The following is a 19,714-nucleotide window of genomic DNA, read 5'->3' on the forward strand; positions in this document are numbered from 1 at the left end:
TGCTTTAAAACCGGAACAGGCATCGGCACTGCTACTAAACACGTAGTCAATAAAGCTTCAGCATTGGGCACATCAGTAAGACAAAAGTGTGATATGTTCAGTACTTGCTGTGCCAGATATATCCACATATTCTCTTCTTGGGTAATCATAGGAGAGTGTTTCCGTCTTCCTACAAACGACTCTTGCACGGCTGGCATCAGGGTTGTTTTCACTTGCTCCTGATGTGTTTGTCGCATTTAACAAATCCATGTCTTCGGTCTGGCGGGCTTTTCGGCACTGGTATAAGGCTGCTTGGGGACAACATTATTCATCACTAACAGAATCCCGTTGATCACTGGCACAGATGTGACATTTGTCGTTGGTAACAGCAGACTGTTTAACTCTCCCAAATGGAGTCCATTTAGTGCCACAGTTACACCAACCAGACCCAGGATCTACAAAGCAAACCCAGAAAAGAGATATCAGTGTTGCACATCACTCTCTCAGGTAACATTTGTCTGCGGGTACATATTGCCATTTCTTTCTACCAGGCTCCATAATTAGAACTACTTGCTCTTTGCCTGATGCAATAACATCTGCGGGCACTGGTGGGCCACTTGGCTTTTCCACCCACACCTTTGCACCCAGTACCATACTGTCTGAAGAGCCAAAACCGCGATCCCCACGGGTAGTTAATACTGTAGGAGGCTCCCCCTTCTTAATCATGGACAACTTAATGGGAATGACTATCAATTGGGCTACTCGATCACCCTTGTGTATTGATAACAATTGATCCCCACTATTCATTAGGATGACTTTAATTTTGCCTTGGTAATCAGCATCAATTACCCCTCCCAACACTTGAACTCCCTTCAATGCTAAGCCAGATCTAGGGGCAATCCATCCCATATGCTCTGAGGGAATCTGTACTCCAATCCCTGTTTCAATTACAACTATTCTTTGTGGATCTAGTCTGATTTCTTCATGGGAATGCAAGTCTACCCCGGCTGACTCTGGAGTTGCTCGATAGGGAGCTAAAGAACCTGGAGTAAGTTCCCAGTATAATAGTGTTTCTCTGACTGAATTGGGTTGAACCTGTAAAGTAGAAGTCATTAATCGCATCAAAGGAGTTTCATGTTCATACACAGGCCTATTGTTTAACACTTGCACCGCATCAAACACACGATCACGCCAGCCTGCCAAACTGCCGTCTCCAGATTTGCGCAACTGTTCTTTCAGTAACCCATTCATTCGTTCAATTAACCCTGCCGCAGCTGAATGGTAGGGCATGTGATAAATCCACTTAATGCTCTTTTCCTGACAAAATTCTTGGATTAATTTGCCTTTGAAATGTGACCCATTGTCACTTTGAATCTGCAAAGGCACTCCATAATGTAATATAATCTGATCTAACAACCTGATGGTGTTCAATTGGGTTGCACGTTTGCACGGCAAAACCATCAAATGTCCCGAGTATGTATCCACAATAGTGTATGCATACTGACAACCTCTGCTGATCGGCATAGGACCATTATAATCAATCTGCCAAATTTGACCTGGTAATTTTCCTCTTCTCAATGTGCCTCGAACAATTTGAGGTATAGGTCTATGCTATTGGTGTTGGAACACAGGACATTGCAAAATGATTGTTTTCACTACTTCTAAAGGAAGACTGATGCCTCGAGCTTGTGTCCACCTGATGGCAGACTTTTCTCCAAGGTGCCCACATTTCTGATGGGCCCATTTGGCCAAACCCTCCATATCGTCTTCCCGAGCCTCTGCATCCACTGAGAATCTTGGTGTGTTCATCTGCAACAGAATTAAACCAACGTTCTAATGAATCTGTGGCACAATGCGTGCCCACATGATATACAGTGACTTCACTTTGTAACAACATTTCTGCAATATCTTGCCACAGTTCCTTTCCCCACAACTCTTTTGAATGAATCTTCCATCCATTCTTTTGCCAAGTTGGCAACCATACTGCCAATCCATTCGCCACTGACCATGAATCTGTGTACACATAACACTGACCAGGGGTCTCTTGTTTCAATGCTTGGTAAACTGTGTAAAGTTCTGCGAACTGACTGCTCTTTCCTTTCCCTGTCGTTGTCAACATCTTTTTGGTTTTGGGATTGTACAACACTGCTTTCCAGTACCGCTCAGTTCCCACGTATCGAGCTGAACCATCCGTGAACCAAGCATGCTCTGTTTGCTCCACGGTCCAATCGCTATAAGGTACTCCCCATTTCACGGGAGACTCACGTTTTTCAGGCACTTCCGGTGGTATGTAATCTGAGGGCGGTATGTTAGCTACTTGCTCATGTAATTTTGCCACTCCACCCTTTCCTGATTTGGCTCTGTCTTGAATATACCATTTCCACTTAATTATGCTGGCTTCTTGAGCATGTCCTATACGATGCGTTTTAGGAGGGCTCAGTACCCACTGCATGATTGGTATTTCAGGTCTCATAAATACATCATGGCCCACCGTCATCTGCTCGGTATCAACAAGAGCCCAATAACATGCCAGCAATTGCTTCTCAAACGGAGTATATGAGTTACCAGCGTCGGGCAACTTACGACTCAAAAACCCTAATGGCACACGTTTCCTGTCTTTTTTGCCACACACTCCAGGTAGCATAATTGTCTTGCACAGAAACATTTAATTCCACTTCGCCTTCCTTCAAGGGCCATAAGTCAAGAACCTGCTGCACCGTGTATTTCGCCATCTCAAAGGCTTTCTGCTGCTCTCCCCCCCCCCCCCACTGAAACTCATATTTCTTTCGTGTCACCTTGTAGAGGGGGGCCAATATCTGCCCTAAATGCGGAATGTGCTGTCTCCAAAACCCAAACAGTCCTATAAACTGCTGAGCTTGCTTTTTGTTCGTTGGAGTGGTGAATTAAAGTATTTTCTGTCAAGCTTTTGGTACCATTTCTCGATGCCCATGATGCCACTGAATCCCTAGGAATTTCACTGTTTCAGCTGGACCTTGAATATTACTCAGATTAATCTCCCACCCTTCCTTTTTCAATCCTTCCATATGGACATCTAACTGACTTTGCACACTGTGCTCATCCTTGCCCTGGATCACAATATCATCAATGTAATGAGAGATTTGTATGTCAGGTTTACAAGGTATCTTATCTAAGTGCTCTGCCACCAGCCGGTGACAGATAATCGGGCTGTGCATGTACCCCATGGGTAGTCTCGTGAAAGTGTACTGACGTCCACCCCACGAAAATGCAAACTGTTCTTGACACTCGTCAGCAATTGGCACAGAGAAAAATGCATTAGCTAAATTGATCACTGCATACCAAGTCCCCTCGAACCTTTGGACATTTTCAATCAATGTAATAGCACCTGGGACTGTGGGCACTAAGGGAGGAGTGTGTTTATTCAACTCCATGTAATCCACCGTCATCCTCCACGACCCATCTCCCTTTTTAATAGGCCAGAGCGGATTGTTCCATGAGGTGGTAATAGGGCGTAATACACCCGCCTCCACATACTCTTTAATGGTGTCTGAAATTTCCTTGTGCCCCCCAGGAATGCGGTATTGTTTCATTGCTATTCGCTTGGTTGCCACTGGCACTTGCACTGGGGGCATCTTCAATTTGCCTACGGTAATGGATGTGCAAATCAATGCACTCACCCCAAACTGGTACGTTTTACCGCCAAGTCCCAAGGTTAGCCCTTCCAAAATGTCAAAGCCAATTATGTATTCAGGTATCGGGACGATCAACACTTGGTATTTCTGCCTCTTCAAATTGCCTATTTTCATTTCCACTCTCGTTTGTACTGCGGGGGTCTCCTTTCCCCCTAAACATGTAATAGTAAACTGTTTACCTTTAAATTGTGTTGGATTACCATGAATCAAAGAGGCCTCCGCCCCGGTGTCTATCGATGCTCGCACCCCTTGTGTATTTCCTGGCCCACAAAAAATGTTCACATCAACATGAGGCCGCCTATCCACTTTTATGCGGGCAGACGCTGCCGGAGCGTGGCCCAAGCCCTAGTCAAACTTCGAATGAGTGTGACTTGACTCCGCCTCTGGCATCGCACTCGCCACCTTTCTCAAATCAGCGTATGTCGGCTGGTACGGGGAAGGTGTCCCCATAGGCCCTTCGTCTTGTTCTTCCGCAGGGGGAGCAGAAGGTGAGGTGTCCCCCTGTGGCGTAGTGACTACTTGTTTCTTAACCTGTTTATAGTGCTCTTTGGCTGCAAGTCCTCGTTTTTTATATAATTCATACATTACTTTGGTCTCAATGCCATCAATTTCCAAAAACATATCTTTTCGGGATACTCGGGAGTCTCTGCTATCTTGCCGCCTGCCTTCGGTTCTTCTCTCACTACGCCCCTCTCTCTCTCCCGTGGCTTGTTATTACTCTTATCTCACTCTCCCAAATCTGCAAGTTGCCGAATGGCATCTGCTACCTTATCAGTAGCCTTGCCCGTCATACCTACGAGCAAAGTCATAATGACACTTTTGTATGCGGGTGGCGCAGTTCTAATCACCATGTTTCGAGTTGAAACTGAGAGCGGCACGGCTCACATATGATCAGGAGCATCTATGTGAATCGCCTCTTTCATAGCATGCTCTCTGACATTTTGAATTGCTTCTCTCAACGCATACCACTTTGTTTCTTCGCTGGGCCAATCTGTGGTAATAGGGTATATACGGTTACATGCTTGGGCTACCAGGTGCAACAAAGCCACCTGCATATCTTGACCATTTGCATCAGGGGTCGGTCCTGTTCTTAAGACCTCCTGTACATTGGTGTCAATTGACAGGGGAAAAAAACGCAGTGAATCCGTAGAATCTACCAACAACCCTGCAGCAGCCCCATCTAGTAATCTCACCATCCATGTCAATAAAGCTTCCCCTGATTTTTGCCTGAAACGGGTAATAATTTCCCCAACCTCCTTTTGTGTGTAATCCTCAAAAGTGGTTAAATCCACCATACCACCACCAGGATTCTGCGGGTGTGGTCCGGCTCGCTGTCTTCTAACAGGCTTAGCCGCCACTGTTTTCTGTTTCGCCTCTGGTTTGGGGTCGGACTCATCTGCAGAACTACTTTCTAGACTGGTCGAATCAAAAATATCACCATCCCAGTCTACGCCAGCGGTAGCGATTACAGTTGCCACCTTTCTTTTGTTGACCCCTCCCTGTCTTTTCCTATACTTGTACCGGGCTACTCGGACTGCCGCCCTCTCGGCCACCGCCTGATATGTGTCGGCCTTATCTTTAAACAGTTTCATTTGAATCTGCTGCATTAACGCAGTCTGCCGTTCTGCAACTAGCTCTCTCTCTAATCGGAAGACCTCATTTTTCATTTCCACCTTCATTTGATGTATTAGCCTATAAGCATGCAAAAGAACCCAACCTCGCCTACCTAATGCCTCATTCTTTGCCACGCTCTACTGGAACTTGTTGCAAGCATGCAATTACATCAGCCAGATCGGCATCTCCCAATCCTTGATCCAAGGTTCACTTAAACTGGCACCACATGCCCACGCCTGAGCCAACTTATCATACGGACTCTTAGTCCAGCCTGGAATAACAACATCAGAACAGTCACCGCCAGCGGTAAAGTTCTTCTTCTTCAACAAACTACTCATTATCACAAACAAAGCAAAACCTTGGTGAACCTATATATTTTCTTCTCCACACTGCAATCACTCCCACATACACTCGAAACACTTACAAAAGCGAGAAAAAACTTCACTATTCAAAAACTTCACTTACACAACAACCAAAATCCTATCTACGTTTCAACAGACTCTTGAATACTTGGAACAACTCATCATGAGCATCCTGTTCGTGACGCCAAAAATGTATTGCTCTCCCCCGAAAAGTGCACGGAACAAACATAAATCACCAATGAAATTATAGAGCAATACTTTGAACAATAAACAGACAGACACAATAACTCACAACCACGCACTCATAGAAGATAATCAGCTCTTTACGGCTATTTATTCAAAGCTTACACGTACATAGAAATAACTCATAAAAAATAACAAGGACATAGATCACAGAAGAAGTAAAGAAGTCAAAAAGAAATACATCACCGTGAGCGTAACAGAATTCCTCATCTCGTCCAGAAGCGGCTGGAAGACCCCGGGAACAGCCAGGCCGAGAGCACCACAGCTCACAGGAATGCCGGACGTAAGCGTCCTTCTCCGGCTGAAGTCTCACCTGACCACCTCCGGGCTTCCGCATATATACACACTCCACAAAGGGGAGTTAATTCTCGAACATTCTGGAAATTGCACTTGCCCATTTGAGGAACAGCCGTCGGTTGACAGCTGGGTCAATCGAGAGCTCCCCCCAAGAAGCGCAGTGCCTCCCTTCTATAAAAACACGCTCCACGGAGAACAGTAGTAAGCCATAACAACGTTAGCTTTCCCAGCAAAAATGGCCTTGACCGCATACCAGGTTTGGAAAAGCATGTTTGTCTCAGCACTGTGAATCTAACACTCAGCAAAATGTGTGCAGCGTTTCACTGCGGTATGAAGTAAATATCCAACATGGCGTGTGCAGCGTTTCACTGCGGTATGAAGTAAATATCCAACATGGCTCCCAGAATGTATTGCGCACCCGCGCCATTTTGGATCAAGCATAAATCAAGCATAACACGTCCATGGATTTGAGTTCTGCCTTTGACCTGGTTGACAGAAAAACTCAATGGCAAGTTTTAAGACATCTTGATATGCCTATCCATCTTTTGGATATTGTTATGGCTTTGTATTCTGACACCAGGTTGAAGGTGAGACTCAATTTCGATGGATTACTTTCGAGAGAACTTATAATTCCCAACAGTGTTCGTCAAGGCCGCATGCTGGCCCCAACCATATTTAATTTATATGTGAGTGGTGCAGATACAGCCCTCTCTAATAAGGGTTTAGTCTCCTAAAATGTGCAATGTTTGTCTTCCTTGGATGGCCTACACTGATGATTTTTTATTGATGGACAACACCAGGGTAGGTCTACAAAGACTGTTAAAAGCTTTTGAGGTCTTCATACTTAGTCTATCACTCAAAATAAATTCCACGAAAACAGTAATCATCCGTTTTGGAAGGCCGAATAAGAAAGAAAGTGCCTTCTCATGGCAGTGCGGTAACAAAAAGATCAAATCACAACCTGCTCTAAAATACTTGGGCTACTACTTTTCAGGGGTTGCTAGTTCCACCCTGATCAAGAGTCAGCTCAAGCTTAAAGCGGAAATGGCAATCGGGCAAATGCACGCCATTGAATCCAAATATGGGAAGTTTTCTATGGTACCTCTCAGAGAATTGTATCTCAAAAAAGTTATAACTAGACAGGTGTATGGCACTGAATTGCCATCGATGGAACTGAAGGAGTTTTTAAAGTATTTAGAAAGCAATATCTGGAGGTCGCTGTTATTCTTTCTACCGAAATGTATTCCTCTGGAACTGATCAAATACAAATTTGGTTTACAGTCCTTGGCGATGCATGTAACTTGGAAAAGAATGTGTCTATGGCGAAAATGTAAAATGGCTGACAAGGGCGACTTGTATGCATGTGCTGGTAAGGATCTCACCAATCCCTTCATACACAATCTAAATGCAGAGACGTTAAAATGTCTGGGAGAGTTGGGCATGTCTGCCATCTCTCTGCTTAACAAACCCAGTAAAATTAAAGAAAGTCTCATTGGTTTTGATTGGCAGAAAACTAGAAATAGAATCTTAGTCTAAATTATATAAACATGCATGCTCAACATGGAAATGGTATCCTGTCATGGAAAAGTATCTAATGAAATATCCTAGCAAGCGAGTTCGGAATGACTTTATGCGTTTCAGATTCAACGTGATTCTAACCAATCAAATCATAAGTATTAGAAATTGCAACAATGTTTTTTGGTCTTGGTGTAGATTTTGTAAAATTGAGGGGGTAGTGGAATCATTGCAACATTCTGCTTGTCTGTCTGGCACTGAAGATTCAAAGGATCAATTACTTTGCGCAATACGTGCGCTCCACTCAAAATGTAAATAGGGACTTTATTTGGAACAGAATGCTACATGATAATATGGCACATGTGTAACTACCTTTCTGAGAAATGTTTGTGATCTACATTAGTTTTTGATTCTTTAGTTACCTTCCCTGCTTTGTTGCTCTTTGTGTTTTTTAAATTTTATCGTGGTTTTAATTGTATTTTTGATATAAATCGTTGACTTATTATGTAATGATTTTAGATTGCTTCTCTTTGTTAGTATCATTCTCTGAAATTCTTCCTCAGTTAGTATTTCTGTATTATGTTGAAACAAGTAACAAACTGTGAATGTTCCGTAAGTTCTGTAAATAGTACCTAATGCAATTTTGTTGTTTTCTTTTAATCATTTTGTAAAGGTTTGTAAGAAACCAAAACAATAAAAAACAATATAGAGATGGTATTGAGTTTTCTTGCTCTAGCTGTAGCAACTCATTGTTTTGTGATGTTGATGGAGTAAATGTAGAACCCAGAACCAGGAGGAGATGTGGGTTCCAAACCCAGATCCTCATTGCAAATATCATGTCATCCTCAGCAAATCACCCTGGGCCAGGTTCTCAAAAATGAGGGTAAATGAAAAAAGTGCACAATATGTGCTTTCTTCATGTGCGCTCATTGTTGAAATGCGCAGGTCACCTTATTCTCAAAGGTAACCTGTGTATTTCAGGAGGGGCTGAACAGTGGCGGAAAGATGCACTGTCCAGCACCCTTGCTTACATTAGTGTCAGGAATGCGCTACACTAATGTATGACGGGTTCCCAGTAACCACGTGGTCGTTTGAACGAATTATCCCAAAACGGGCCGTTCGGTGAAATGCCAGAGAGAAAAAAGCTTTGCCATCCCTTTTTAGGGGCTAGAAGTGCAAGTGTGACAGCCGCGGTGTAACCCACGACTGATCCACTTTAACAAAATTAATAATGAATGACAGGATCAGAAATTACCCCCCAATGATTTATGCCTTCCCCTCATTCCTGGTAATTTAAAAGTGCAACCCCTTTGTGAATTCAGGGTGCACTTTAAAATGCCCAGAATCGCCCCCTTATTTGCGCAAATGCTCAAAGGGGAGTGTCAGGGCATCTGAGATAAGATAAAATCTTAAGATTCGGAGCTGGAGTTGCATATCAACTGATTCAAAATGTTAGCAGGGTTATTCACAATGAAGGCGCTTGTGAGAGACAAGGTGAACTGTTGTGTTCTACCCAGAATGGAAATCTCCTCAGTCAGGTACATCAACTGACTGGAATGGACAAGATCGAAAAGGCCAGCTGAGCTAGTGAACGACTTTTGGCATTACTGCCTAGAGCGAAGGTTTTTCTCACGCTGGGACTAGACAATCTCACAGTGGATTGGAACTTGCGTTACTTTCAGGACTCCAGTGACTGGAAGATCAGCCAAGCACTGTTTCAGAGGCTGAAGGAGTTGTGTGGTCCATTGGAGACGGATTTACATCTAGACTGAATGCACAGTTACTCTGGTATTTCAGCTGGTCGTGAATCTGGAGGCGTCTGGGTCAGAGGCATTCTTACAACAGTGGAATTTGGGAGTGAATTACGCTTTTTCCTCAGTTTGCAATGATTGTGAGATCTCTAGTACGCAGGGACAGCATGTTTGTGATGATGGTGATTCCAGCCTGGACATCTCAAGCATGGTTTCCAGTCATGATGGAACTTTACTTGGATATCCTGCGAGTGATCCTGAACCTTCCAGATCTCCAGACAGATCCTTCAGGAAAAGATTGCCATCTGGTAGCGACTGGGGATCTTGCGCTGCTTGCAAGGTTTAGTGCAGAGATGGAAGTTGCCAGGCATTTCAGGATAAGCTGCCAGCCTCCTCAGGGAATCCTGGGCTCCGTCAACAGCCAGGAGCTGTAGCACTTCGTGGCGGATATGGCAAGGAAGGTGAGAGCAGATAGGTTTTCATCTTGACCCCCCCGCCCTCTTATGCAAGTATTACATTTCCTTGTGGTGTTGTCAGAAGAAGGGAAAGCATTTTGGAATAGCAGTCTATAGATCGGCCATTTCGGCGGGTCACGATCGCTGGAAGGTACGACAATAGAAGGGCACCTATCGGTAGTCCAACTGTTGTGGGGTATAAATGTAAAGAAGCCTCCAATACCGTTTACTCTGTTTTATGGGATATTAAAGGTGTGTGTATGCTGATTGACTCCCGGCCTGAGAACGAGCATTTATTAAGGAAACAACTGTCAAGGAAATTAGCGACTATTGTGTTTAGTTTTCTGCAGGAGAGTGTTGGATGGCAGAACTCTAGAGATCAACAGGAAGATTTCACCATAGGGGGTTGCATTCAATGTTATGAAATGTACTAGAATAGTCCTATCATATCCATATTTGTCAGGTAACAGCAAGCTATGCACAGCAAGCTGCAAGTAAGCTTATCAGAATGCGATGGCAGAGCTTAAGCCACAAGACCACGTACTTATGCAGTTGCGTATTGCGTGCAGGAAGCCTTTCATGGCAGTTTCCTCTCCTACATTAGATGGATGTGCAAAGTGATGGAGCAGGCATGGTTTGACTTATCAATATTTAGGGCTATTTTGAGAGAAGAGCCATGGTTTCTAATGTTTATTCGATAGGTGTTAGGTTGGAGGATATATTCGATGCAGCAGATTGGTCCAACCACACTGCCTTTAGGCCATTTTATTTGAAATCCGTTTCGAATTTGTCAACGTCTGGCATCCGCCTACCCAAGGTATGCAAACAGTTAGCAAACAGATGCATGAAGTATTGTGATGGTAGAGAAGATGTTTGAGTTTGCGCAGTTCACCCTCCTGACAAGAGTTTTGTGTTCTTTTCAGCAGAGGAGAAGAAGCATGGCTGAATGGCACATTTCAAGAGGTTTTGGAAGACGTTTCTCATTGAGAATATGACAGTTCATTTGGTGTATGGTTCAGCTGAAATGGAGCACCAGATCACCAAAGGAGGAGTAGTGTAGGATGGGAAGTGACATCGCAAGATGTGGGATCTATGGTTGGATTAACTGGAATTTAGAAAATGCTCCGGAGGAGTTCACTTTTGGGGGTTGCAGCTTTCAGATCTTCTTTGAGTATTTTCTGTTTGAATATGGAATGCTGGAGTTTGACTTTATAGTTGCTGAGGAGTTTCTAATAAAGAAGATAAGACACTGATTGCCTCTGTCTCTTCAATAGAATCAAGACTTCCTTGCTAATCACCCGGGCAATCTTAATTCTACTCTAATCAAAGTCTCCAAGCCTCCGTTTGGGCAGCCATGATACCTTTCGTAGCCAGCATATTAGAATTTGCATAGCCTTCTTTATAAATCACATCTGTGTAAGATAATTTTATTCCTCGAAGTGTTTGTTGTTGATTTCCTCATTGTCAGGAATCTACCTTATTACTTAAAAGATATAAAACATGCAGGAATATAAACCTGCAACATTACATACAAACATGTCATAAGACATAACCAGTGCTCCAGATAAGATTTTGTGGTGGGAGTATTTTACTCTCCATTTTTAAACTTTGAGAGTAAATGTGATTTTAAGAGAGTAAAAATGACTTTTCTTCTTTGCAACAGAGTATGTATGTGACATCCAGCCGACATTTGCAAAAACTGTATGGCAATCATTACTATGCAGCAATTTACATAGTAAAGCAAGCACAAATTGTATTTTGTGTTTTGAGGTTCGATAACGGAATTGTCTTTTGATGTTTGATGAAAGTCCTCATTTCCTGGAGCTATTCATACCTAATATTATGCCAGTGTTATAATAATACAGTGCAGAAAGGCAAGGACTCCATTCTAAAATATATATCTAATTTCATGTTCAAATGGCTATTTATGTAGCGCTTTTGGCAAATGGCTGTACATAGAATATATTTATCACACTTGGTCTTGAAGATTTGAGGGGCTAGAACACCTGTGATTGGTGTAATGACATCACTCACCCTTGAACAAAGACTCTCCTGCTACTGACCTTTATAGTAATGCACCCCATTGACTGCAAGTTTGAATGGATGTAAACGCATTGTCATTTTAGACACTGTTTTTATAATTAGAATTAAGTGTAAAAATGTTCTGCCTCTGCATGATTATGCACACAGCACAGGAACTATGACAAATACAATTGTGCAATACTGGTTAACTTTCACAAGAATAAAAAGCATAATTTGCTACAAAATATTAATTCTCAATTGCAACTTAGGTTTTCCATCTTATTTATTTTACAATCCCAAAATGTCCATGAGCAGCAACACAGCAGAAGCTGAATGGAAATAAATCATTCCTTTCATCACAGTGTGAAGTTTCTTTTTTGGAAAGGCTTCAGAGAAATACATTGTTTCAGAGGCTTTTATCCATGGCTTGCCATTACATCCATGTAGATAAAAATCAAAAGAAGCCTTCTGGTTTCTGTCAAGTAACCTGATCTATGGGTTTATAGTGATATTACCGAATTACATTATGTCAAAAGTCATAATGTCGGAAAAAAAGTTAAAAAAAATAATAATTTCGAATATCTTTTTTTTGTTTATTTTTTGTTCGAAATGGGGGGGGTTTCCCCACAACCCTCCTTTTTTTCTTATTTATTTTTTTATTTTTTTTATTTATTGAATATAGTTGAAATTACATCAACTTTTTCAATTTATACAGATTAGAAAAATTCATAAGCATAAAATCTAGTTAAGAAGACTATAAATTCATAACATACTGTACGATCATCATCATTCTAGGTTCAAGGCCTGTAAAAAATTAATCGTTACAATTCTTATACTCATACATTCAGTGGCAGCCAAGGCGACCCATCTATTTTTTGGATCAAGTTGTGCAAAGTATGCAAAATGGTTAACAAAGTGCAATTTTCTTAAGGTACTAAGTGCTGAACATTCCAATATTAAGTGTTGAAGAGATTCTACAATCATAACATTTTTACAGAACCGACACCAGTTAAGGTCAGAGGAGATTTGTTTCCTTCTTGTTTTGATCTCGCGAGTGGGCCAGATGTTAAACCTCAACCGAAGAATGGCAGTTCTTAAAGCAGCAGATGGTGCTAAGCATAGATAGGACGCAATGTTTTTAAAACGTTTTGGACCAAAGATTGTAGGATCAAAGTCTTGATAAGTTAGACACTGAGTTCTGGTGTCAATCCAGTCCATCATATACACCTTCTTCTTCGCAAGCTCTGGATGAGCAATAAGAAGTTTAAGTGAAATGTCGGCATGTACCATGATTGTTAATATTTTCGTAGACCAGTATTTCGGAAACATTTCTGTAGAATTGAGCAGGTAACTTGAAATGATGGATAATGTAGAGTTACCATATGTAGATAATAAACATTTGCGAAATAAGGCACATAAGCGCCAGTTATATAATGCACTTAGAGAAATTAATCCCAATTCATATGTTATTAACACCTGGAATACATTGAGGTAGATTTAAAATTGCACTCCAAAACTTGGCTTCTAATAGATTCAGAAACCCTAAGGGGACAATTAGTGTTTCCAGACCATAAAGGACGGTTGCTACAACATTCTGGTCCCAATAAGTAATGGCCGCTTTGATGGAAAATTTACCATATTTAGAAGTGATTACTTGTGTCTGACAAATTGCCGTGGTTAACTTCTGCTTAATTTTATTTAGATGTGAGTCTAACGTTGGGCTGCCCTCAAAGATAAGGCCCAAATAAACATAATTTGGTACCGTCTTTAAGGGGATCCCCTCGATCTGCCAGTTCATTAAGTGTTTGCGTAAGCCTTTAGGAACATACGCAACGATTTGTGTTTTACTCGTGTTTACTACTAGTTCATTTTCTTTGAAATAAGAGCTGACAGGAGATTGTGTAAACCACTTGAGGTTTTTGATACCAACACAAGATCGTCTGCATACCATAATGCACAGATTTTTACATTGTTCAATTTAGGAGCATCAGCAATTACTCTGTGAAAAATGTCACGTACATCATTAATGAAAAAATTGAATAAGGCAGCCGCTAAAATGCACCCCTGTTTCAGCCCTCTATACGTTGGAATTGGGGTTGATAGAAGCCCCTCAGAGTTTAGCCTTACATAAACCTTGGTTTGTGAGTGGAGGGCAAAAATAATGTCAATAAGAGTAGATGGGCAGTCCGCTTTGACTAACTTATCTATAAGTTTTGGTCTTGAGACCGAATCAAATGCGGAATGAAGATCTACGAACGCAAAATATCTGGCTTGCTTCTTATGAATTGCTTGTTGTTTTATAGCATTTAAAGTAATTAAATTAACACCTGTGCCCAGCCCTGCCACGAATCCAGTCTGTGCTGGGTCACGTTGATTTACTTTATTTGACCAAGCATTAAAATCTCTTAGCACCAGTCTACAAAATTTTTTCCCCGGCACGTCTAGTAACGTTATTGGACGATAATTTTTCGGGTTCGTTCGATCACCTTTTTTATAGACTGGAATGATTACAGAAGAACGCCATGATTGCGGAATATTTTTAGTTTGTAATATATGATGAAAAGTATTATTCAAGATTAGTGCCCACTCTGTTATGTTTTGTTTGAGCATTACATTGGTCAGCCCATCCAAGCCTGCCGCTCTAGATGATGAAGAGGCTTTGATGAAGGCTTGAATAGTAAATTTTGTACAATGTAAAGACCAACTATTTATAACGTTACTATTGTGGGTATAGTGGTTCATCATAGGATCATCATATAAGGATGAAAAATGTGCAACCCACATCGATTCAGATACGCCGTTAAGCTGCACATGGGTTTGGGGTGAGATGTTACATTTATTCAGCAGCTCCCAGATTAAGGCTGAATTTTTACCACGGCAAGCTGATAGAAAACATTCACTATCTATTTGATACAAAGTAGCTCTCCTTGCTCGAACCCAGTTTCGATATCTCGAAGAAGCAATTTTAACTGCCTTAATTTGATCAATTAATGGTAATTTCTGATAAATTCTGATCTCTCATCTGTAGGCTTTCTTTCGTTCACAGAGAACTAGATCAAAGCCATGAGCATGTCTTTTAACTGGTTTACTATGAGCAGGAAAAAGATTCGCGAAGGTGCTTAAGATATCTATATAAGAACCAGGCTTGGGTGAGCTTTGATTTTTTAAAATAGCATCATTCAAGGCTAGTAGTTTGTTGGCAGACCATTTGAATAGATTTCTGCCATTGTTAACAGAGTATGTTTATAGTACACTGCAGTTTTCGTATGATCACCACTTTCCACCGCCCAGTATAAGGATAAGAGGTGGTGATCACTGGATGTCTGTTTGATTATAGCAAATTTGCTAATGTTCGTAAATATGGAATTCGATACGAAGATATAGTCGATGGTAGATTTGGAGGAGCCTATTTCCCAAGTATTCATAGGTGGAATATCACCTGTGATTGCACCATTTATCAACTTTAAACCATGATCTTCCATAAAGGAATTCCATCTTGCACCTTCTCGAATCCAATTCCTCTTATTCGAATAAAAACAGGAAAAATTCAAATCACCCATTAACAATATTCCAGCGATATTCATTTGATTTGAGATAAGATCAAAAATACAGGATAGGGCATCATAAAAGCTATCATCAGTGATGCCTACCGGGTTTCTATAAAGATTAATAAGTGCATATGTCTGTGAGTTGAAAAAGATCTTAACCAATTGGATGAATTTATTTGGTGTTTGCCAGGGGAAGATTTTCAATCCCCTGCTCACTTTCACTGCTACTAACAACCCGGCTGTGGGTCTACCTTTACCACCATGCGCTGCTGGCAGTAAACTAATCTCATGATCGTCCCATATGGGAGGATTTAATAACCATGTTTCTTGTAGGGCCACAATATCATAACTATTCAAACCATTATCTAAATTCCACTGCAAATGAGAGTAACCTCTGGTATTCCAACTAGCAAGTGAAAGAGTATTGGTGGAGATGGTTGCTCGTGGTTACGAACAGATATTGGGTTCCACATTGGGATCTGATGACGAGTGATTGATGCAATAATTGCAGGCACATGAGGGTTCGAAATTTGTGCCACCAATAGACTTATTACCATCGGTCTCCTCAGATTGCTGGCGTGCTGGGTCTTGGGCTAACAAGAAACCCAGATTAAACAATTCCATTCTGGCATGCCATAGTGCATTACGAACAATACCAGACTTTATCCAAAGCCTAACGATGGAAAGGTTCTTGTCACAAAGAAACTCAACTTGGTCCACATCTGATGAGGAAATGGCTTCCAGTCCCTCTATATCTCCAAATATGTTGAAGACACTGGCACGACATAAATCATACTTTGGGAAGGACCCATCACGACATTTCAGGATCAGAGTATGATACTGGTTAAGTTTCTTTGAAAATGCAGCACTATCGTCATTTATGTAGCGTTTATTACTGCCATTGCATATATTCATGTTACTCCTGTTTCTATCTTTAGATTGATCTCGAAGGTGTTGCATATTAGAAGAAAGAGGCATGATTTTCGTACAATTATCAGATCTGTTTTTAACAACTCGAGCCTCATTTTGCGAGTTTTTATTAACATTATGTATATGAGGGGGATGTTCAAAGACATGTGGAGCTTCAGGTAGCACTTCAGATATTCTATTAAGTAAAAAGGAATCCACTGCAGCTCTTAAAGCAGTTAAACGGTCTTCTACTTTCGCTATCGGAGCGAGAGGGAAGGATATCTTGGCCGCACCTGTCGAAACGACATCATTTTGGACAGCTAGTGTCGTTTGTACAATCGGACAAGATTGTTTTGTCTGTATGTTATCAGGTTTGGATGTTAAAAGAAGGACCAGCTCATTCAAAGGATCATAATTGGGGGATGGCTTGAGAACTTCTGTTGGGATACTGTGAGGGGGGAACAACCTGAGAGGGAGGAGGGATGTCTTGCAAAGCTTCATCTACACATGTATTGCTGGTTATATCAACAAAGTCGGTATTAGTTATCTCATTGCCTATAACTGGCAAACCAACAGTACTGTGAGTAAGAGATGTCGTGACATCTGACGAAAGAAATATCTGAGGTATTTTTTTTAACTCTGATAGAGCTTTTTTATTTCTTTGTATAACTTTGGATGACAACAGTTTTATTTTTCTATTAATTAACAGAGATCCTTCTACCTTTTGTGCATTTTGGGTGGTGTCTCCACGTGATTGACATGGTATAGATTGACCCTCAGTTCTCACAGGAGAATCAATACTAATCCAAGATTCGTTAGGTTTTGCAGTGTCTTCTTCATCAACACATTCAATAGGACGAATAATTTTAGTAAACATTGGTAAGGCCGGCGTAATTGTTAGGGGATCTTGGATCATACTCTCTAAGTGTGATATGCGCTGAAAAATAGATGGTCCTGAGTGTACATTTGAACCTTGATAAGCTGACCAGTTGGATTCAATCTGTACAATTCTTTGCTCCAGATTTACTAAAGAAAGCTCTTTAGAACATTTAAGTGAGGTGTCTCTCATCCAATCACTTATATGATTTATCTTGTCGGTTTGGATAGCTAGCTTCTGATCTAAGGAATTAAAAAGCTTGAATAGAGTAGCCATAGTAGTATTAATAGCCCCCAAGGTAACTTCTAATAAGACAGGATTTGGTAAAGATACAGTTGGTTGTCGTTTCTTATTAGAAGTTTGACAGCGACGAGGGGTAGGTTGCAAAAAAGAGATCTCCTCATCTTGTCTTGTTGAATCCATGGAACAAGCCTGTGCATAATCAGTCATGATCGAAACTCTTGAGCTTTCAAGGTGTCTACATTCAGGAGGACTTTGTGAGGGGGCTGAAAGAGACTTGTTATTAGAGGCATGTCCCACGTCTTCAATAATTACTGAAGCCAATGTAACATTCTCCAATAGTGAATTTTGTGATGTTTTTTGGCATTCATTTGTCATCACATCAGAGTCTAGAGATGACTCTTCTAAAACAGTGGTGAAAATTTGCATAGGTTTAATAATTTTAATCGGCGAATGGGGTACAGTTAGTAGAGTTTGATCTGATACGGAAGAGCTCAAAAGAGGAGCAGGTGCTCATTATTTGGATTGGAAATTTGTATAGGGATCAAATCATTTACATCACCATTAGGTAGTAAAGGATCTGCTCTGATCGGTACAGAGGAAGCAGAATCAGTCAAATTAGAGATCATTAAAACGTGTGATTTTTTTACATAAAAATTGCGTATGTCATTTGAATTTTTATTGATTGGGGTTAAAGTGATGTTTTTTTTTTGATGTGCAAATTCGACTTTTGGTCTTTTCCTGTGAAGTAGGAAGGTTTTGGTTAATGGGGGTTTGAGGGAGCAGCGCTGAGTCCAGTATATTAGGCATGATAGATGATGGAGTAATCATTGAGTCTCTAGTTATCTCTGATGGCATGCCTGTTCTTAGGGTGAACATAGAGTAATATATAAAAAACACTTTCTTTCTTGAGTAAAAACACTATGTAGTCTTAAAAATATAAAATGACAACCTAATATGTTAATAGCTTTGATATCTAGAAGATTCCTGAGTTCACCACAGTGCTTGGTTCAGAAACCTGGAATGAATAATAACGTTGGTTTTAAACAGTACCTTAGGTGGGGGATTTTCTCTTATAACCATCCACCAAACAGCCGCACAACAGCCGATGGGCTTGACGCCACAGGGCTTATCGCCGCAAGGGTGGCTCGAAGCTGCTTTAATAGCAGAATGTAGTCACGTGTGCCGTCACGTGACACACTCAGATCCGCCTCCTCCAGGAAGCGGAGATGAAGGGAGGGTGTCGGCAAGAGCAACAGCTCGCAGTGCCGATTGGAGCAGCCTCAGAGTTTCCACAAATCACAAATAAAGCGAACCTTCGCTTTCCAACTCGATTTTTGTTTTACCCCTTTTTTTTTTTTTGTTGCGGAACCCAAAAGAAACCTATAAATAAAAAAATAGAATGTAAAAAAGTATATATTTTTTTTTTCTCGACATTATAACTTTCGACATAATGTTTTCGACTTTTTCACTGCACACCTGACCTATGCACTGCCATCTGCTCTAAACTTGTGTGTAAATGTACACACGAAAATATTAAAGCTGTCGTATTTACAAGATTTTCGTATGTAAAAAGGCCTGCTATGCACCTTATCTGGAGGCCTGGACATAACTACAAGCAAACTGAACAAGTACTATTTTGCTCGTATTAAAAGGTGAAATGGTAACGTGTTCAGTAAATGAAAGCACCAAGATAATTGTGTTGTTGATTTTGTGTATATTTTCTCACTAACTGACATGATGTATTTTTTTGACCTGATGATATATCTCCTTTTGTGCAGGATATCTATGTACGATGCCACGTGCTACCTGGCTCAAGACATTGCCGAAAATATACATGAGCACAACCGATATCTTCGAAATGGGGAAAATCCAGCAAAGGTACTGTCTGCTAGATATGCAGTCTCCGTCTGTGAGTAAACATCCTAACCTGACGGAAGAGGTCTCATTGGCTTGTTTGCCACAGATCACTCACTCATACTCTGATATGTGTGGTATCCTCATGTCAGGAGTGAGTGATTGTTCCATCTGAGATTCCCACTCTCGATTGCTGGTTCTTTTTGACTGTCCTCTTTTAGATCCAACCCTACAAGGCTGAGCGAATCCTTATGGGTGAGCTACATTAATCTAACATGGGACGGGACAACATATCATCTTGCAAACATCTTCCTTGTTGCCAGTTAATTCAATAGATAAATCAATAACACATAGTAGCACATGAAGATTGTTTT

The 19,714-nt window shown here is 41.1% G+C and overlaps 1 protein-coding gene across 2 annotated transcripts in view; it reads left to right on the forward strand.

Moving 5' to 3' along the window:
- The window catches only part of STX8 (syntaxin 8), a 1,659,484-nt gene that overhangs the window by 14,695 nt on the left and 1,625,075 nt on the right, over nucleotides 1-19,714 (forward strand). For both annotated transcript variants that reach the window (XM_069654576.1, XM_069654577.1), the window contains exon 2: nucleotides 19,265-19,364. In XM_069654576.1, the coding sequence (XP_069510677.1) occupies nucleotides 19,265-19,364 (100 nt within the window). The remainder of the gene's footprint in view (nucleotides 1-19,264; nucleotides 19,365-19,714) is intronic.

The sequence above is a fragment of the Ambystoma mexicanum genome, chromosome 3q, assembly GCF_040938575.1.
Source record: "Ambystoma mexicanum isolate Mex_15411 chromosome 3q, UKY_AmexF1_1, whole genome shotgun sequence".
Taxonomy (NCBI): Eukaryota; Metazoa; Chordata; class Amphibia; order Caudata; family Ambystomatidae; genus Ambystoma; species Ambystoma mexicanum.